The sequence below is a fragment of the Artemia franciscana genome, chromosome 8, assembly GCF_032884065.1.
Source record: "Artemia franciscana chromosome 8, ASM3288406v1, whole genome shotgun sequence".
NCBI classification, from domain to species: Eukaryota; Metazoa; Arthropoda; class Branchiopoda; order Anostraca; family Artemiidae; genus Artemia; species Artemia franciscana.
The window spans coordinates 27,441,595-27,463,921 of NC_088870.1; the positions used below are offsets into that span (position 1 = coordinate 27,441,595).

At 35.2% G+C, this 22,327-nt stretch overlaps 1 protein-coding gene across 4 annotated transcripts in view; it reads left to right on the top strand.

Moving 5' to 3' along the window:
- Positions 1-1,277: 1,277 nt before the first annotated feature.
- LOC136030234 (tetraspanin-33-like) overlaps positions 1,278-22,327 on the top strand; it is a 183,380-nt gene continuing 162,330 nt past the window's right edge. For 3 of the 4 annotated variants that reach the window (XM_065709055.1, XM_065709054.1, XM_065709057.1), the window contains exons 1-2: positions 1,278-1,502; positions 18,834-18,926. In XM_065709055.1, coding sequence (XP_065565127.1) covers positions 1,428-1,502; positions 18,834-18,926 — 168 coding nt within the window. In that variant the 5' untranslated portion in view covers positions 1,278-1,427. The remainder of the gene's footprint in view (positions 1,503-18,833; positions 18,927-22,327) is intronic. The other variant, XM_065709056.1, reaches the window with a different exon arrangement.

The window sequence follows — 22,327 nt, forward strand, 5'->3', positions numbered from 1 at the left end:
AGTAGTTAGAAGCAAACTATCTGATCCTGATCTGATTTGCTGCTGCTTAATTGATTTTTTGGACGAGGGTGAACCTCAGTTGATTTCCTGAATTAAGACATTAGGCTTTTGGTAAATATGCAGTTTAGGCTCACGTGCATTTGAGAGGGTGGACCCTGTCCCATATGCGTATAGTCTAATCCACTAGAAAGTTCTCTGGTAACTCTCAAGATCATGTAATACTGTCATAGACTGAATATCACATTCGGTGTACTAAGCGCTAACTAACGAAATATGTTTTTTGCCTAGAGTGATGAAAGGATGCAAGAACGGCAGTGAAAAATGTTTTGCTTTACATGCTGTAACCTGGTGGACTGTTTAAAGAAGAAACAGAAGAAAATTATTGAAACCAACCAAGCTGGACCTCTTTATAACGTTTCTGAATTGGAATCTGATTCATTCTGTATCTTCTCACTTTCTGTAGGCCTTCATAACATGAAATGCACCGTATCTGAAATCCAGCACAGTCTTTCCTTTGTTAAGGTCTCTTTATGCTGTCTAGGTTTTTCAGTTCGGTCCATTAAGCTGTGTCGGCAGCGGCAGACATCGTATCTGTGGTCTACTTGCGCAAATCTTTCAAGCACTGTCTTCGTTAAAGCGTTTTCCGGCCGAAGCGGCTGGGGCGGCTCATAGTTAAGCAAGGTTTTATCGCCGTTTTCGTTTTCTCGCTGTACAGAGTAGACATTTTGGCTGAAAACATAAAAACTAAACAACACATTTTGTCATTCTTCTTAGTTGTACTCCAACTTTTCTTTACGTTCCTGTAACACCGCAAATGCAGCACAACTGATTCAAAATCTTCTGCAGTTTCTGAAATAGGACTGCGTTTTCGAATTCTTTGCCAAAAACGACGAAAATGAAAACCGCCATCCAAAAAGCACCAAAGCCGGCTTTGGTGCCGGAAAACACTATAATAAAAACAGGGATTTACTGAGTTTTTGGAAGAAGAGTAGCTAGTACAAACAATGGTTCGAGAGAAACCGAGAAACTGTACTGGATTCTTTTTCTTCTTCGCGTATAAGGCGATTTGAGGTTTCATATGGGATTTTACTTATTTGAAGAACCGCTTTGCTTTTATTTGAAAAAGAAGAACGTAAATCTGGCCTTGGAGTTGCAAGAAAACCATTTAAAGCACTTTTTTGTCAACTTTTAAAGTATATTGGCTAATTTTCTAGGAGGACACTAAAAGTGTCCCTTTTAGCTGAATTTGACACTTTAGTCTCGAAAACATTGGTAACTCTGGCATTTTGACGCAAATAATATAAAACTTCAAAACGTGAAGTTACTGCCCAAAACGCATAGTCTAGTATAGCATTGCCAAAGCAAGCCTTGCGTACTATATGCTATAATAGGGATCTAGATGCTCAATAGCCCTGGAAGAGTTAAAAATGCCTGAGAGACATATTAGTTACGTAAACCCATGTGTTAAATATGTCATGTTTGCATTTAACTTCTTATTTTGGGTGAGTAATAAACAAATTATTTTACGGTTTGCTTCTACTGCAAATTCAAATTTAAGCACTTTTTAACCTAACCTAAATTATCATTATTATAAATAATTTTAGCTCTGAGATAATGTAGCATTATTTTTTTTCAGAAACAACCAAGAAAAGTAGCCTAGTAGAAATGTAGTAGACAAACCTATTATTTTGTCAATCCAAAGTGAACTACTGTTTTGCTTCGAGTCTATTATTAGATAAATTTTACAATGAGTTGTTTTGCTTTAAATTGGATGTGTTGGGTGATAATTTGAATAAACAATATATCAATGTTTCCACTTTCTATGCTTGTTATAATGATTTCAATATCTCTGATTATTTAAATTTTTTTGCTCAAATTAATTAACTCTTTGCATTGCCCAAGTTTAATAACAAAAATTGTAATTAAAGAGTATTTTGCACAATGTTTTCTGAGCTTTGAATAATATAAAAACAAGCTTTGATGACATAAATGCGTAGTATAAAAATCTTGATTTGAAATAGCATGGGCTCAGCCTTAGGATAAAGAATAATAAACTGCTGGCTATTTTTGGCTATTCAAAATCAGCAGTATTACAATTTCTGCTCCTGAAAATTGCTTTGTCCCTTTTCATGCTTAAACAATAAAGCAGTTTTTTTCAATTGATATTCATGTTTGTAAAGGGTTAAGATATAAAGTCATATTTTAGCATAAAGAGCAAAGTACTTAACAGGGGGCATCCCCCACATCCAACCACTGAAAATCCCCCCAGAAAAAATTTGCCTTCCAAAAAAATGTATGTTTACTTCCCAATAACAAATATTATATGTAAGCAATAGGCAAAAGGCTTTTCTTTTTAGAATTAATTGAAAAAACAAGTTTTTTAACTAAAAGTAAGGAACAACACTAAAACTTAAAACAAACATAAATTATTTTGTATATAGAAGGTGCTGTTCCCTCCTCAATGCCTCACTCTTTACACTGTAGTCTGACTTGACTTCAGACATAAAATGCCATTTTTGAATTAAAAGAGAATAGTTGTTGGCATCCAGTCATGGCCAATTATAGAAAAAGCCAAGACAGATAGTCTAATTGAGTGAGAAGCAAACTTTGCATTAATTACCCCCTTATTAGGATAGTATAAAAAGGAGGTTAGTTCATTAATTAATAGATATGTCTCATCTATTATCCATCCTTGCATCATTGTTAGGGCAGTAGAACCAAGGTAGTCATTAAGCTAAATAGCAATACAAGCTATAGTTTTCCAAGTGTTTGATTAATTTGGCTTGGGTAAAAGGCAGGATTATGCAGGGGCCTCTCTTTTTGGGCCAATACACGGCTTGCTATCTTTTAGAAAGCCACACCTGCCAAGAGTCTTAGGCAGGTTGACCAAGAATTTAAAATTGACATAGGACCATTAGATTGCCTGGAATGAGAGGTAAACAAGGGATGCTTACCTATGGTCTTAGGCAGGTTGAACCAAGAATTTAGAATTGAAACATGAGACCATTAATTTCACCTAGAATTAGAGGCAAACTCTATGTCTAAAGTTAACAACTCTTCTTTATAAAACAATAAACAATTTTGTATAAAGAGTGAGGAGTTGAGAAGGGGAAAACCCCTTTTCATTTATGGAATAATTACTGTTTTTTTTAAGTTTTAATGTTGCTCCTTACTTTCAATTAAAAACTTGTTTTTTTTATTTTATTTCTGGGTGTTTTTCAACTAATGCTGGTTCAACTTTGACTCACTGTACATGAAAAATAAAAACAAAATAAGCAAATGAATATTGGAAGATTTATTCCTAATTTGAAGGATTGCCCCCTCCTCATTACCTTATTCTTATGCTAAAGCTATCAGCACCTTTAAAAAAGCTTCCTACTCTAATTAAAAAGCCCCCATGTTTCAGTAAACACTCATGAAAAACTGGGACAAATGATAAATTTTTAGCATAAAGACACATGTAAGGAGGGGAACACCCTTCATATAGGGGGGGGGGCAACCCTCCACCTCATAGAAATCTTGTTCAATGAAATTATTGTCCAATATAAAGTAAACCTTCCCTGTTTAAAAATCCCTTCAAATAGCTTCATCTTCACTGAGAATCCCCCCCCCTGTAAAGCTGCTTGTGGACAATTCAGCCTGAAAAATTCTCCTGAGCATCCTTTCATTTGAATAAGACTTCAATCTCTAATTGGCTCCTAGATCACACCAGAGATGCTCCATTCCATAGAAATTATTTCTCAGAAACCAAAACACATGAAAAACAGACCCAGATAATTCTGCTGGAACATCTCCACATGAAAAATTAGCAAAAACCATGATACTTCCAGGCCAGCACTGATTTGCAGTTTTCAATAATTTAGCATTTGGTATTAGAATATTTATAATATTCAATGCTACTACAACTACCAATAACAACTCCCCACAGCACCAAGCTGCCTGAGGCCAACACAGCTGCACATGCTCCTCCTCCATCCCAATATATTAAGATCCTCCCTCCTTTAATCTTTTCCTTTAAATCTTTCTTTATTCTAAGGATGACCTGCTTCCCATTTAGCCCTAGACGGTTGGCAAAAAAAAAACAATCTTTGGCTATCTGTCATCCTTCATCAGTAGAACGCACCCAAACCATCTCAACTTTTCTTTCATTTAAGCCATAGAAAGTGGGATTCAAAGTTTTTACTGAATCAAACTTTGCTCTGGTGTAATTTAAGTGGGTGGCTGATTGACATTTTTCCTTTATATTGTGTCAGTTTTTCTTTACAGAATAATTTATATTAGTTTTAAGCTCTAATGTTTGTCCTTACTTTTAGTTGAAAAAGAATAGTTTTTTTTTAATTAATATGAAATAAATGCCTTTCTTTGCAAATCAATAATAGCAAACAGAAATAAATCTCAGATTTTTCTTTTTTATAATGTGATCACAAAAATAAAAAGTTAGAATTCAATTAGTTCTAACAAACTTGAGATGAATTCAAATGATTTGAACTGGACTTATTAGGAGTTTCATTAACTCATATCCCAGGGGTAAGAAGCATGAAATTAGGTAATATAGAATTTGTTTACTCAGGAAGTAAGAATGGGATACATAGACATATACTAGGGCTCATGATGACTAGGGAAACTACTAGGTCTTGTTTAGGCTTGGAAGGTATTAATAATAGAATACTCATTGCCCATTATATGACTAAAAAGTTCAGGGAATCAGCTATAGTAGTATATTTCCTGCTTAACTGACTGACAGAGATACTAGTGACTCAGATGAATTTTACTTACAGTTACAGGAGCAAATAGACAGGGTCCCAGGTAGAAATAAGGTGTTTTTACTAGAAGACTTAAATGTCTATGTTGGTAGAAATAGGGATAGATAGTATTCTAGTCAAGGTAAATTTGGTGTGGGAAAAGAAAACAGTAATGGCTACAGACTTTTGCAATTTTGCTGGTATACTACTACTACTAACAACTAACTCCAGCACCAAGCCACCTGAGGCCAACACAGGTATGAACACTCCTCCTCTATCCCAATTTATTCAGAGCTTCCCTTTTTACACCCTCCCAAGAAGTTTCCATGTACTTTAAATCTTTCTTTATGATATCTTCCCACCCCAGACGAGGACAACCTGCTTTCTGTTTAGCCCTAGACGGTTGGCCAAAAAGGACAATCTTTAGCTGTCATCCTTCATCTGCAGAGCATGCCCTAACTATCTTAACCTTTCTTTCATTTAAGCCCTAGAAAGAGGGATTGAATCAAACTTTTTGTACAGTCTACTATTTGAAATGTGATCAGTCAGCCAGATACCCAGAACAAACCATAGGCAATTTCTCTGGAAAACATCTAGTAAATCTTCATCCAATTTTGGAGAGCCTATGCTTCCAAGCCATAGTTGACCACTGCCATCACTATAGCTTCCAATACTCTAATCTTGGTTTGCAGACTTATTCTTACAATTTATTAATTTATGTTTGTTTTAAGTTTTAGTGTTGTTTCTTACTTTCAGTTAAAAAACTTGTTTTTTCAATTAATTTTAAAAAGAAAAGCCTATTGCCTATTGCTGACATATAATATTTGTTATTGGGAAGTAAACATACATTTTTTTGGAAGGTGAATTTTTTCTGGGGGAATTTTCAGTGGTTGAATGTGGGGGATGCCCCCTGTTAAGCACTTTGCTCTTTATGCTAAAGTATGACTTTATATCCTAATCCTTTACAAACATGAGTTTCAGTTGAAAAACAGCTTTTTTGTTTAAGCATGAAAAGGGACAAAGCAATTTTCAGGAGCAGACATTGTAATGCTGCTGATTTTGAATAGCCAAAAATAGCCAGCAGTTTATTTTTCTTTATCCTAAGGCTGATCCCATGCTATTTCAAATCAAGATTTTTATGCTAAGCATTTATGTCATCAAAGCTTGTTTTTATATTATTCAATGTTTGGAAAACATTGTGCAAAATACTCTTTGATTACAATTTTTGTTATTAAACTTGGGCAATGCAAAGACATAATTAATTTGAGCAAAAAAATTAAAATAATAAGAGATATTGAAATCATTATAACAAACATAGAAAGTGGAAACATTGATATATTGTTTATTCAAATTATCACCCAACACATCCAATTTAAAGCAAAACAACTCATTGTAAAGTTTATCTAATAATAGACTTGAAGCAAAACAGTAGTTCACTTTGGATACATGATCTAATTGCCTATAGTCAGTTTTGCCTCTAAATCTCCTTTGTCAACCTAGTGTTAATTAGCCATTCAAGGGGAGAATGTAAAGTAAATTATGTAAATGAAGTAAAAAAAAATTCTTGGGTTCTGACCATAACTGATTTAGTAGTACAACAGTAATTACAATCAGTGAGTAAATGAAACCCAAAATGAACAGAAACTTAAATTAATAACCCCAGAAAATTTAAAGTTAAAAAACTAATCCTAAAATAAACAGAAGTTTGTTTTAGGATTGAATAGTCAAGTCCAACCTAAAATGAACAGAAATTACCATAAACAGGAGTCAAGCTTCTGCCCTATGAACCTTCTAATTGAATTATGCCAGCTACAATTGCATAGTCTAATTGCTTTGACCATTTGACTATTTTGAGCCACCCCAACATTTTGATACAGGTGCCTTAGAGGTTGTGTGTGCCAGGTAGCATAAAAGGGGGAATAAGCCAACAATTGGGGCTATTGAGAAGGAAAGATGTTAATAAAACAATTCTTACTTTGTAATATGCTGAAAGATTATAGTTAACACATTTTGAAGGCACTTCCACTATAATTAACCTCCTCCCCCCTAATATGCAAATACATAGCCCTAATTATGTATTGCCTACGTATTTTGCCATAGGACACTCTTGTTTCAACCCATGTACCAGTAAATTGAATCAATGCTGACAAAATCATGAAATGGAAACACATGGGAAATGTATAATTTGATGACCTAATGTCATTATTATGGCTTCTTATATTCTAACCATGTTTCATAAGTGTATATTCCTATTATTCTAAGCTTTTTTTTTTCAACTGTGAAAAAAGACTTGGGGCCTTGGCTATTCTAATTTTTATGCTTTCACTCTATCCATCATCTTTACTAATAACACTATTAAGGTAAGTGAAGCTTTCTGCTTGATCAATCTTCTTGTTACTCATCATTAACCATTACCCATCTTTATTTATTCCCAGTCTAAGCAACATAGACGTCTTAATATTGAATTCCTAACCTTTTCTTGTGTCTTGGATTCTCAAAAGCTCTAAAAAATTGTTCATTCGTGGATGCTCAATTGATCTGCATAATCTAAGTCTAGGAGAGTTTTATGTCTCTTAAATCTTTCTTTAATTCTTTGCTCTTCCGTTGAATTTTTTGTGTGCCTTAGGACAAATTCAATCAAGATAATCTATATAAACAAGGATAGAACACAACCAACATCCTGATTCAATACCAAACCAGCTATTTACCTAATTTTTTACCTTAACCACAGAAATAATGATCATGCACATAGCATTATTAACCTTAATGTATTTATCTGATATCCAATACAAGAATAGGACATTAACTGAAGCTACTATATTAGCTGATTCAAACACATGTACATAATCTATAAAATTGAAGATTAAAGGAGTCTGTTGATTCAGATTCTCAGTTTCTCAAACTCCCAATTATTAATTTAGGTGAGAAAATTTGGTCAACACATCCTCTCCACTTCTTAAGATTGCACTGCTCTTCCCTTAAAATTTTTATCCGCAACATCTCTAAGTCTAAAAAGTACATTCATAACAAGTACTGTGATCTAATTTGCTTTCTACCATACTCACTCTTGTCATATTCACAAACTACACTCACTGAAATTTTAGTGCCACTTAAAATGTCACTCCAGTTCCAGTTCCAAAAATTGTAGGGAGGTATATGGACTAACAACAAGTCCTTTCACCTCTTTGACTTCTTCTTCAGAAAAACTAGCTACTGGAAGCGCTATTCTGCTCCAGTCTGCGAACAATGGATATATACGATTATGAACAATAATACACTGTTATTGATTGTGGGAAGTGCGAGTACCTGAGCTACCTGTCCCCAGCAGTTTAAGGCACTAGGCCGGCCGGTACCAATACGGCTCTTCCTACTCATTCCCGCTCTCTTCTGCACAATCAAAAACTATGGATAAATCGTGTCCCATTAAAAATTGACTTCTTCAAGCTTTAATCCTTATTAAACAATATTTCTCTTCTTTAAGGTATCAATTGCTGCCTTAAATATCTTACGATCAATTTCCCATGGCAGGTTAGAATCAAGGATAGCTGTACAAGTATTTGGAATCTTAGCCAAGGAGCAGAAACGCTTAAGAGCAACAGTCTCCTCACTCTGAGCCTGGCAATCAAATAAAATATGCTGGATTGTTTCCTCTGTTGAAAAGCAGATTCGGCATAAAGGTGAATGATGTAGCTTCCAATTAAATAACAAGCTATTTAGAAGTAGGGCACCTGATTTCAGTCGGTAATATAGCACTGTATTTAATCTTGTATGAAATGGAGATAACATTAATGTACTGTGATTAACTTTGGATCTTTGCCTGATAATATCTCGTGAATTGAGGTCAGAGGAAGGACTAGGAGATAACATGGAAGCCTTTGCTGCTAGAGAATCAGCCATATCATTATATTTTATACCTTTATGACTAGGAACATGTTGAAAATAAACTTCATTTTCCTTGATCTTAAGATTAAGAAGCTGTCTTCTAATATTATATAAATCTTTGTCATTAGCAATTCTATTAATATTTTGGATCAGTAGTAATGCTGATTTAGAGTCAGAGAGACAGAGTATATTTTCAGATTAAATGTTATAATTTATAAGAGCATCCAAGGCCAGGCGGATGGCACATAATTCAGCAGACAGGATAGAAGATCCCAATGGGAGAGGAGAATAAATATTCAAATTCAGGGATGGGATACATGCTCCTGCTCCAGCTCTTTCCCTCTGGACGGATCCATCAGTATATATTTTTCTATAGTTGGGGTAAGCCTTTGAGATGTGTTCAGCCAAAATAGTCTGGATCTCATAATTAGGAATCAAATCCTTACTAATAGAGATAAGTTCTACTTGACAGCTTGGAGGACTCATTTCCCAAGGGGGGGACTCAGTAAAGGGATATGCATGAAGCGAATGTTGATTCCAGTTTGGGACCTCCAGTTGAAACTGATTCCATGATGAATGGGCATTGGGACAGGCTGACTTCTCAGCAAAGGTATGTGCATATACAGCATGCTTGGCTCCATAAGCCTGGATTTGCGAGAAATACTTTATCCTTAGACTAGATGCTCTTTCACTTAGGGACACCAATCCCGACAGTGTTCTTAACTTTGACAGAGGAGTATGCTTATGCACACCCAAAGCTATTTGAATAGCAGAATTTTGTAAAGATTCAAGGATTTTGAATGAGGATGGGGGACGAGCTGAAAATATTTGAATCCCATATTCTATATTTGAACGAATATATAATTTGTAAAAATCCAAAATATTCTTTGGGTGACATCCCCACTTACTTCCAGCAAGTCTTTTTAGAATACAAAGTCTCTGAATAATCAGAGATTTCAAAGAATTAATATGTTCATGCCACTGCATTTTAGAATCCATTAATAAACCAAGTAACTTCACTGAATTGCAATATGGGATCTCCCTTGAGAAAATTGTCAGTGGATTAGGAGGATCTAGAGTACCATTAGTAAATATAATGGCTTTAGTTTTACTGATTGATATTGGGAAGCCAAATGCTAAAGAGAATCTCTGGACTAGACTTATATCATGTTGAATAAGGCTTTGAAGAAGGCTAATATCCCTTCCTGACTTCCAAATGATCAAATCATCTGCATAAAGGCCAAATGATGCATGAGATACTTGAAATTCAGAAACATACAAGTTGAATAGAAGAGGACTCAATATTGCACCTTGAGGAAGTCCTCTCGTAATGGGGCATTGCTCACTTCTAGACTGATTTACTTGAACGTAAAAATATCTATCAGTTAGAAAAGACTTTATAAAACTTATAAAAGGATACGGGAAGTCAAGATTTATTAGGATTTCCAATAATTTATTGTGGACTACATTTCCATAGGCATTCGACCAGTCAAACAGAACAGCCATTGTGACATGTCTTTTTTTGAGGGAGTTACAAACATCAGTTTCTAGACGGGTAATGTTATCTAAAGAGCTATGTCCTTTTCTGAAACCTGTTTGTTCACTAGGAAAGAGATTGTTGACTTCAGAAAACCACTCAATTCTTGATAAGACAAGCCTTTCCAGAACTTTACTAAAGGAAGGTAATACTGATATAGGACGGTAAGACTTGAGATCATTAGATGAATAAGAAGGTTTTAAAGCTGGGAATACCTGAGCAATCTTCCAGGCATCTGGGAACTTTTGACTTGACCAAATAAGATTATAAAGACTTAAGAGGGCTGTATGAAACACCTTTGGGGACTCAAGAATCCACTTCATATAAATACCGTCATAACCTGGGGAAGACTTGATGTTAAGAGAATTAAGTGCTACACAAAATTCATCTTGGGAAAAAGGTTTCATCAGAGTACCCTTATAAGAACAGGTAAGAGGGAGATTACAAAAAGGAGGTCGGCTGGGATGAAAATCTGAGCAATCGTTTTTAAAAACATTGGTAAACAGATCTGCCTTCTTTTTATCTGATACAATTGGATATCCATCCTGAATGATATCATATCTACGGTCATCATTAGGCTGCTTTCCACTATTTAGTTGGCTAATGAAATTATGGACCTTTGAAATTGGGGTTCTAAAACTGATACTTGAGCTGAAATTCAGCCATGTACTCTGTTTAGTTCTCCTACAAATTAGTTTCACCTTAGCACATGACTGCTTATAAAAGATTGCTGTTGACTGAGATGGGTGCTTTTGAAACATTTTACGAGCCTTTCTTTTTGCCAGAACTGCAACCCTACACTCATCATTCCACCAATTCTTGGGTCTTTTGGAGCCATTGTAAAAACGTACCCTAGTCATTGGAATTGCCGATTTAGCTGACTCCAGCAGGATTGATCTCAAATTAGACTCAATGGCATTAATATCATAATTAGGAGAAACAAAGGAAAAATCTACTTCATTTAATATCTCACGAAAAAGGGACCAATTACCTTTGGAGTTGATATATGTAGGGACGTAGGGTTTGGGAGTGTAGCATAAATCTTGAAATGATGTAAGAATTGCACAATGATCAGATTGGAGAGACGACACCTTTACCATCTAAACTAAATCATAATATGAAGAAGGACCTAGAAGCAAATCTATAGTTGAGAAAGAGTTAGAAGAAATATTATACCTGGTCTGAAAGTCAAATGGAGTGAAAATCAAGGTGTCAAGAAAATTGGACAATATGTACTCTATTCCTCTTCCTGCTTTGTTGCTACCTGCTGATTGTTCCCAGAGAGGACTGTGGGCATTAAAATCACCAAAAATAAAGGTATTATTACCTGATAATTCTGTTTCCAAGATACTTTGGATATCCTTACTCCCACATGGATTATAAAAGGATTTTATGGCAAGATGGTTACCATTAGCTAAGGTAATTAATATGCCTACGACATCTATTTCATCCCTGTAGATAGTTAAGGGTTGAGGGGAGTGTTGGATTGAATCATGAACAAATATTGCCACACCCCCTCCCTTTCTGTTAGTTGATCTATCCTTCCTGTAGCACTTGTACCCAGGCATTTTGATTTTCTTGTACTGATGAAGATTAGTCTCTTGTAGACAAATAATTCCAATTCTCTTATCATTTGCACATTGGATAAGATCAGCAAGTTTATTTGAATTTAAAGAGACGCAATTCCATTGTAGGATCTGCAGCTTAGTTAACATAGGAAGGGTTGAATAGGTGACATGCATGATATTTTGAGAGAATGGATGATAATTCTGTTCCTATTTCATTGAAAATAGAATTGGAAAAGTAGTATTCTGCAATTTCTTTTGTTATACTGGCTTTTTTATCTTTAGCCATATTTGATTGTAATATTAGGTCCACTGATGCAACATATTTAATTAAATTAGTAATATGAGGTCCAACTCTATCTTGCATAGTTATGGCTTGAGTAGAAATATTAGGAAAAGCTGCCACTCTTCCAGACCAAGATTTAGGCTTAGTTTTAGGATTGTTGAGGGATGGGCTAGCTTCAGCCACCTTGGGATGCTCCTTAGCCAATGGAGGGTAAGAAGTTTCAGTAGGAGGTATGAGTGCCTGATTTGGGTGGTTCTTGTGGACCTGTAGCCAGGGTTTTTGAGGAAGGGCTAAATTCCCTTCTTTGGCCTCATTACCTCTTGGACCTGATGGTACTTTGGACCGCTTGGCCAGCTCCATTGCAGCTATTGGGAAAGGAACATTTTCTTGAAGAGCAATCTTTAAAACTTTAGCTCGTTGAACATATTTAGGACATGAATTGTGATCTGTTGATTGATGTCTACCATCACAGTTTGTACATTTAGGCACTTCAGTGCATTTACTTTCTGTAGACAGGGAGTGATTACCAAGGCAATTAAGGCACCCTGGCACAGGAGAAGAACAATACTTAGATGAGTGACCAAGCTTAAAACATTTTGAGCATTGAAGAGGTTTTTCTTGGTATATTTTATGAGCTTTTTGCTGACCAAAAAGGAATACTGAGTCAAATTGGGAACTAGCAGGTAAGATAAAGAGGACACTCTTACTACTTCTTGTTCCCTTAGAATCTAGTTTGCCCATACGATGAACATCCAGAACCTCCAGCATTTCCCCCTTATTGTTCATAAGGCCATCTTTCAAGTCATCATTTGACAGTTCCAATGGTATGTTGTACAGTACTATTTTCTGAGAATTTTTCAGGGTTGGTTTCCACCATTCAGGTGTAACAGGGATATTGCCAATTTTATTTAGGCTAAGGGCTTTTTAGGCTTCATTTCTGTCTAGAAACATAACCATTAGTGAACCATCTCTGTTCACATTCACAGTGAAGCTGCATCTAAAAGTTTTGAAAAGATCCATTCTAATGTTAGTAATATTTTTGATAGAGAAGGATTGATCTTTTACTGTTGGAGCAAAAAGGATAATGGATTTGTCCTTTATCTCCACAGCTGGATTTGGGTTTGAGAGTCCCATTATTTCAGGAGGACTCATAGAAGGTTTTTTTCGTTTCTGTTTTCTGCCTACTGTCTGAAAATCCTCATTTAGCAGGTTGTCAGTTTCAGAGATTGGTGGCTCAGAGACAGTAATCATGGTTTCATTCAGGCTATCATCATTGGATATTGGAGATACAACAATAGGAATATCAGCTTCTGATAACCAATTAGATGCTTGGCCCCCTTCCCTGAGGGGGCTAGAAGTGTTAGGAAACATTGGGTTCAGGAAAGGGAAATTCCAGAAACTCTAACCACGCAATAGATTTATATGAATAGGCAAAATAATACTTCTCAAACAAAAGGAGTAGCAAGAGCTTTAGTTCCTTTCACTCAGAAAATAAATGAAATCAATAATATAAATTTTTCATCAATTGATTTCTTCTTTTTCTTAATTGTCACTCATCCGAATTTTTTCACATTTTAAATAGATTGCCGGTTTTTCTTACATCATCTTTCAGAATTAGCCTAATTAAAATCCTGAAGTAGATGCCATTCACAATTACCAATTTTTTCCTTATGTAATCTGCCCTGTTTATAGCATAAAATGTTCACTTTGGAAAAAGGATTGGTCTCAAAATTATATGGAATTTTGGTTTTATATTTTAAGTACTAACCATAAGGAGAAACTACATTAACACAGAAGAATATTCTTATACATTCTTCTCTACAGACAGAAGAATGACACAGAACAAAAAAAAAAAAAAAATCAAATTTTATCTTTGCAAGATCAGACCTTCTTTAATAGACCTTTTTATAGATTCTAAATTTGGGCATTGTTTTCCACAAGACTCATAAATTGCAGTGAAATTTAGATTGAAAATACCTTAGTTTTCATATACTGTGTTTTAAAGGAAATAGCAGCTATTTTGTGGATTGCAAACCCTTTTTGCAGAAAAATGTAAATAATCATGCAGTGACATTTTTCAATGCATGCAATAAAACAAGTTCAGCAATCATGTGAATAGCTGAGCATTAAAAGCAACAGCATTAAAAAGTTGATGGCTTCTTTAGGCCTTGTCCCAACCTAATAGATATGACAAAATAGTACCAGAATCACAAGTTTCAGAAACCGGGCCACCAGTCTCAAGGTCAAATCATGGGCCTCATGAAATTTTGGTCTTTCTTGGAGTATAAACATAGACCTAGGCCTATTTTCTTTTATATCAGTTCCTTATGTTTTATTTCTTTATATTTCTACGTATGTATAATGCAGCAACTTATGGAATATTTTAGAATTATTCTGTAGGTGAACACTAGCCTAGCTAGAAGTTCTGAGGCTACAAGTGGATTGAAATTTATCTTCTATAAGATACGATAAAGATTGGCTTAGCCTAGTTGTAATTTCCCTGTATTGTGCTTGTGATTTTGAAGTAGGCCATTTTAATGCTATTGAATCCAGAAAAAGATGGAATAATTATAATAATAAAAAATAGCTCTAAAACAACTGAGTAGTGTTTTATTTTTTTTTTATATGATAGCTCAGTGATTACATTGCAAACAGGTTATCTTTAACTAGCAAAAGAGCAGTAGGATTTGAAGTTAAGCTTTATTATAAGGTAGAAATAATGCTAAAAAAAAGAAAAAAAAATGATATCTGCCATTAGATTCTGAATTCAGTGCTTTTTCCAAATATAAAAATCACCACCATTGCAGTTGTATCAGAGATCCCTTCCCCTTAATAGATATAGCCTTTACCTATATACAAAAGTGTTGATATTTTTTTGTTTTTTTTTGGCAACAGCAAGAATTATAGATTTTTGCCTTATTATAAACCTGAAATGCTTTTAATTGCAAATTCAAGACTGTTTCCAAATGTTTCACACTGTAACCTACTTGTTAAGGGTCTTCTAAAATTCAAGTAATGTATACTATACATTCAGGGATTTGAAAATTTACAAATTTCACATTTTAAATTCCATCATATAATTTTTATTATCCCAAAGTAGATGTCATCAGTATACCTGAAAATCAGACTCCTAGAATGTTGATCTTAGTGTATTATTTAATTATACATTGTGCTTTGCACTGATGATATTTTATAAAAGAAGGCTCTTAAATTTCGAAATTAAGCAAAATAAATATATATTTGCAGCTCCTCTGTAAATTGGTAAAATTTCTAAAGAAGAAACTTAGGTATATAGGACACTGATAAGATGTTACCGTGTAGGCAGCAATCTCATCAACCTATGCTTCTCTACCTTAATTTATCCTAGGCCTTGACAGATTCCACAGAAAAGTATTTAGTCTCTTGCAAGATAATATGGTATTTGATTTAGCTTATGTTAAACATGAAAAATCCAGGCTTGGCTTTGGATAAATTGTGGCAGACAGTAGCAGAAACAAATTTCTGGAAAAAGTAAAATTTTTGTATCTAAAGTATGATACCAATATTTTTAAATAGTTTCGAGCCCCCAATGCAACACCATTTAGCATTGATTGTTGGTGACAGTATACATAATCCAGAATAGTTCCTAATTATTTTGGATAGAATTCTAGATCATGTGTATGTTGTCATCTTAGAAAGCTGCTGAATAAAGTTAAAACAAACATAAAAGATGGCTTGGAAGTGTGTTAGAAAGAGCAAGGCGGGGTGTGTTAAGTTCAATGTAGCAAAATGTCAGTTTTTAGTTTTGTCAGTCTGAAATTTTGGTAACATTATAGATATCGCTGGAATCAAACCTATGCCTGAAAATTTTGCATGCAACCAATAATATGCCCCTCCCAAAAATCCAAGGAAGAGCTCCAAAATCTCCTTGGAATGCCAAGATTTCTCTTAAGCTACATCCCAAGTTTGGCGACCTGGAATCAACAATTACATCCATTTATTAACTATAATGGATGTATTTGAATGGAAAGACTTCAGTTTGCTTGCCTAAACTAGATTAAAGTATCTAGAGTGACTAATTTGGCTTTCTTTGAATGCACTAACCTAGTCCTAGAGGTTTTGATCAATGCCTCAAAAAATGGGCTTGAATTGTAAATCTCCACAAGTGGGAAAATCTTTCAACAGATCAAGATCACTGAGCAAATTCAAACAGAGCTTTTTCCAACTAGAAAAAAACTAGACAGTGACTTGGCCTTAAAGCATAAGACTGGTAAAGAAATTCCTGTTGCATATACACTTTCAAGACTCCAGCTTCTGGATGTTGACAAGGAAATGTGTGAAAAAGTTGAAGTGCTTGTATATGTGTTCTTGAAAGCTAGATCTACTGCCCAACATATTTATTATTGGAGTATTTGCTAGGATCTCTCAACACAATAATCTAATCTATCAAGATTTCAAAATTGTCATTTCCATAATTACAAAGCAAAGAGCCAGAATCGTCATTTACTAAGCTCGGTTTGCTTGCTTATTAATGTTATTATTTTTACTACAATTGTTTTGAGTGTTTTTAAACATTACTTGAAAAGCAATTGATGATGTTTCTTTTCTGTTAACCAAAGTCTAAGCAGAGGGCTTCATGGACTCCTTATTAGTGTGCAAGATTTACCAGTAAGTTTCAAAACTTACTCTTACTGTGACGGTCTATGTCAATTACAGCCGACTGTTGCTTAAAACTCCCCTATATGTGTCACAATTGATATTGACCTATTTTTGGTTTCAGTGTGTACCTTACTACTGAAGTTGTCAACCCCTTTAAACTTTCAAACTGGTATATCTCATGAAGAAATTTTTCTACTAAAAACTGGATAACTTATACTTTTATCAGCTCATCAAGAGCTATCGACTGCCGTCGAAAAAAAAGATCTATCTGTCTTAGTTCAAAAGTTGACTTTTTTGCCGTAGGCCAAGTTTCTAACGTCATTACTTAGAAAGGAGCAAAGGATAAACTCTAATTTCTTTAGCAATGAGAGAAATTTTAAAGTTTAAGAAGCACATCTGATACCCTTTCTCTACCGCAATCCCATGTACGAAAAACCGAATGATAAACTCAGATGAAATCACGAACAGAAATGGGTAGAAACACAAGCAAAAACCATTCTTTTTGGCCCCAGTCAAGAGTTCTACGAAGCTTTCCAAAATTTAAAGTCATATTCATCAATCTGGTTTAAGGTCCACACGTTCCGTAAAAACCGCAGAGGTTAGACCCTTGCCACTTTCTAGGAATAAGCTGAAATCGGGGTGCTACAAAAAAAACAAAAAAAACAAAAAAACTCGACAAAACCAAAGTGTTGCTCTCGCAACACAATAAAAAGTCAAAACGTTGGCAAAAACCATTACAAATATCCATTTGAAAACCAAGATTTCAAAGAAAAGATTCAAATTGAATTTTCGGAAACCTCCTTATAACAACGCTTCATCCAGAAATAATTAAGAATCTAGTGGGATGATGGGAAAGATCTATTTTTGGGCATTAGTTACTGCTGTGTCACCATCGCGATTCTAGATTAGAAGAGATTGGACGGGAATATTTTTTATTAATAGGCCTTACTAACCGTATTATGGCCGGATATATAATTTACGGATTATTTCTTCTATAGTTAAAGATAGCCTGTCAAAAATTCGAGTCAAAAGCCAAAAACTCACCAAATTAAATTGACCTCTGCTTTGAACGTCTTCTTTATTCAGACTGGCTGTCTCATCGCGTGTCCTTGTTTTTTTTTTTTTTTTTACTCAGGCAGGAAATGACAAAGAGCTAGTCTGACAAATCAATATCAGCATAAGCTCAAAGGGGTATGACTCATGCATTGAATCTTATGAATGAAAATTTTCTTTACAATAGATTTTAGTGTAAGTGGCAGCTCTCATAGGGATGGATTTGTTTCATTTGAGAACCTTTTTGTCAAACTTAAACTTACCACTTATGAAACTTACTAGTAAGTTTGACATAATACTTACCATTACCGGGTAAGTTACCCAGTCATGACTTGCCGTTTGGTAACTTACGTCTCGCACACTACTCCTTATCTTAGTAAAAATTCTGAAATATGCCAAAACAAAAGTATTCGTTTAGTTAAAAAAAAAAAAAAATTGAAAACGTTCCAAGCTTGCACTAGTAGAAATATTAGATGGATAATAAACTAAATATGGATTGAAGTTTTTTTTATGTTCAGCTCTTGTATTGTAAAAAAAACAGAAAAGAAAAAAGATTTTGGACTGTCAAGGTAATACTAGTGAAATGTAGAGGGAAGTTCCCTCTGTAAGGCAAACCTGTTGAATTGCAAAGAAAAAAAAAAGTTGTTTTAGTCTCAAGGTAATACCAGTAAAGTGGGTAACATAATTGTATCCTTGATCAGTAATAAAATGAAAACATTGGTCCCGATTGTTAGTTATCACATATAGGTCTTACCTCACAGATAAAATATTGCACTCTTTATTTTTCTATTTCTCTACTTTGGCCATAGTCTTCTAATATGACCTCAGAAAGTGCCAAAATAATTTTTTGTGTCCAAACCAATTAGTCACAAAAGAAATTTGGATGTTTAACGTTTTTGCTACCTGCGGATAAAACTCTTTCTTTACCTCGAAAATGTTTGACAGCTGAAGTTTTTACAGTATTTGACTACAAACCTTCTTGGTTTGTAGTAAATCTTCTCAAATCTACTGATTTGCTTTCCTTTTCTTTCCTTTTCACAGTAATATTTTGCATGGTCATAAGTAAATGTTTCCTGAAAAATCCTTGTCAACGCTAAGCTTTTCCTTTCTAAAATTTTTTGCATTTGCAGGTTTTAAGTGGAGCGATTGTCGGTGCGGGATTGTATGCCTTAGCAGATAGATGGCGTACTGGTGGAATTTTTGCTAAAGCTGATTTATTCCAGGTAAAGCAGGGTATAGACAGAAAACTAATTATAAAAAACCTAAAAAGTAATGTGTACCGTCATTTTCAATTTGGAAAATAATATTGATTATTGTAATAACACTGTCAATCATAGCCAAAACACATTATGTGTATGATTACAGAAAGCTGTCTTAAAACAGGGTTGAAATTTTCAGGTAAGATAGTGAAAGTATGATTCAAATCAGTTTGACAAAAAAAAAAAATACTGAATACTTTGGCAAGGGACCATCATAAGAGAGAAAAAAAAACCATGGTAACAGTTTCTAAACACTTAAAACTTCCCTTATCAACATAAAAAGGAGCAAATCAAAAGAAGAGTGATTAATTTGTCTGATGCAGGTGCCTCTGAAGGGTAAAATTCCAGTCGTTAATAGACAAGGCGAGAAATTGTTTTTATGTTTCCATAAATCTTCTGAATATAGGAGAATATCTAATAATCGCCGTTGACACAACAATTTAGTACCAATCGCTTTGAAATTTTGAGAAAGCACAATAAAAATAAAAGCTACACTAACTAGTAAAGGTATTGGGATTGGAAAATCACTCAGTAGGCTTCACGTTCATCAAGCCAGGGTTTGCCTTCATTTTCTCAGACTATATTGTAATTAACATGAAATCAGAACAAAACTTGATTCCTATGTTTGTTTGTTAAAAAAAAGAAACAAAAAAAGGCATATTGCCGAAATCAGCGTAATTGGTTCAATTACTCATATGCCATTTTGTAACAGTGCAAAAATTATAATTTTCCTGGCAAGTTTCCAGATATTTGTCATAGCAGATTAACATAAATCCAAAAAAAATCGTGATATAACTTGTTAAATGCTTAAACATCATAAAAAGAAACAAATCGAAAGGAGAGTAATTGCTTTGTCTTGTGCAGGTGCCTAAGAAGGGTAAAATTCCATTCGTTAGAAGTCTAATTGAGAAGCATATGTTCTGTTTCCAAAAGCCTTCCAAACATGGGAAATTTTCCAATTTTACCCCAATAATGACATCCTGGGACAACAATTAAGGACGAATGACTTTGATGTTTTGAGAAATAGCGTCAAAAATAGAAAAATATGGTTGTCGTGAGCATCAATCCTAAACTTCATATTAAAAAAAAGTTGATTCACTACATTTCCTGATTTAAGAGAACTTGCAAGTCTCAGCTTTCGTTTTTAACTTCACCAATTGAGTTCTTCTGCCTAATTCTGCGTATAATTTTGGTAGAATTTTCAATTAGTTTGAGTCCCAATTCTTGAGTCCTTGAGTTGTACTTTTAGGTTCCTGAACACGTACACCAGTTGTTCTAAAGCTAGCAACCGTTCGTCAATCAGCGGTCTTGCGCTGATTATAGAAAGAGCCATAAGGCTCTAAAGTATTTTTATTATTTGTTATTTTTCACCAGAGCCACTTTTTATGGAAGTGGGGGATCGTATAAACTTTGGAGGGAGCTCATTCGATTGGAAGTCAAAAAGTTCTAGTGCCCCTTTCAAGAGTCAAAAGTGATCAAGGAGTGATCAAAAGTGATCATTTCATCATTTCATAATTGTGCTTATCGAGAACTTCTCTCTGGATATACCTTTTTCGCTTAATTGTTTTTGGACTGATGCCGAGTCGTGAGCGAAATTTGCTTATCATGGACAATTGGAATACCAGTACGCTTTATTATCGCCCAGTATGAACTTTGTTCTGCATAATCTCGATGAGGGGTTGGACCATCAGTCGATTGTGAAATACACTAGTGATTTTTTCCCGTATGAAGACGTTCTTGGCGCTAAGAAACTTTTATATAGCAATTGCTTCCCAGGACAGCCTATAACTCGTCGTTCGTGACCCAGTGCTAAGAATAGTTCATTGTCGGACATTATAGCTACTCTTTCTTGCTGCTCTGCAGAAAATATTGATATTCCAGAGTTCGTGATCAAATCCCCCTCTGAAGTCCTCAGCATTCCGGCGTCAGCGTATTCTGTCTTTACCGCCAAAGTCAACCAGTGCCTTGATCAGCTAAAATCGCTTGCTCACCTCAATAGTCCCCCAACGTGTATAAATAGCTCTTTAGTCTCAGATAGTAAGGCTAGCAATCGCAAACCCTCGTACGCCGTCGTTCTTAAATATTGCGAATAACAAGTTTTTCCCAAGGAAAAGCTTGATTCTTCCGCCGGACATGACGGAATTATGTCCCTAAAGTCCGATCCGGTACGGAAAAGATGGGTTGTTGTCACGCGGGATAAAGTTTCCGCCAATTTTCTTGCCGCATCTGCTGTTGAGAGCTATCCAACTATTATTGCTAAAGTGATCGATCGCAAACCTCTTGGAGTAATTAGGGGACTTCCCGATAGTGTTTCTAGCAGTATACTCATCTCCGCCATTCCTGGTCTTATCGAGGCCGCCCAGATCGGCTCTTTTCATACATTCCGTTTAGAGTTCCTTGATTCCGCTGCACTAAAATCTGCCATTGATACAGGTCTGCGCTTGGGTTACGAGTCTTTTAAAATATCTGAATACAAAGAACTACCCAGACGGTGTCTTAGATGCCTAAGTATCCATCATTCATTAGCTCACTGCCTATGCGCCCCGAATGTGATGAAGTGTTTAAAATGCTCTGGATGCCATTCAAATACTAATGACAATCCTTGCTTAGAGGCTCCGAAATGTGCCAACTGCGGTGAAGCTCATGTTTCCTATAGTATGAATTGCCCAGTGATCAAACGAGCTCTGAACTCTGCTCCAAAATGAACCAAGCCATTTTAAGTTTTGCTTCTCTTAAAATTAACGGCACAAAAGACAAAGACTTGTTAATTAACAAATTATTAGTCAATGACATAGTGTTCTTGCAAGAACATCTTTTGACCAAGTCAAACGTTTCTAGCCTAAAGCGATCTTCTGTCCACCATTTTTTTTCGCAAGAGGCCAAGAAAACTAGAGGCCGCCCTTCCGGTGGTCTAGCAATTTTCTTCCGTTCCCCATCAAAGCCCTCTGTGATTCATTGTGATGATATCATCTTAGCGATTCAATGTGACAGCACTGCCTTTATAAACGTTTATTTACCTTGCGATCGATGATCTATAGCATCATTCACATCTTTCGCTAAATGTTGCTCTACTCGAAAGTCTACGTTTAAAAGACCTAAATTGGGTTTTAGGTGGTGACCTTAACTGTGACATTCTTGGTACCTCCGATAGGTCAACCCTCTTGCTAGAATCACTTCCTAGCTGATATCTCGTTGCAGATAGGAGCCTCCCATTCACGTATATTCGTAACAGAGGCTGCTCAATATCAAACCCGGATCACGTGATCACTTCCAGTTCCAGCTTATTATCATCGATTGTCAGGGTGGACGAAGAGAAGATTGATGACCATCACCTCATTCTTAGCTGTAATTTTTACTGTGAGCTA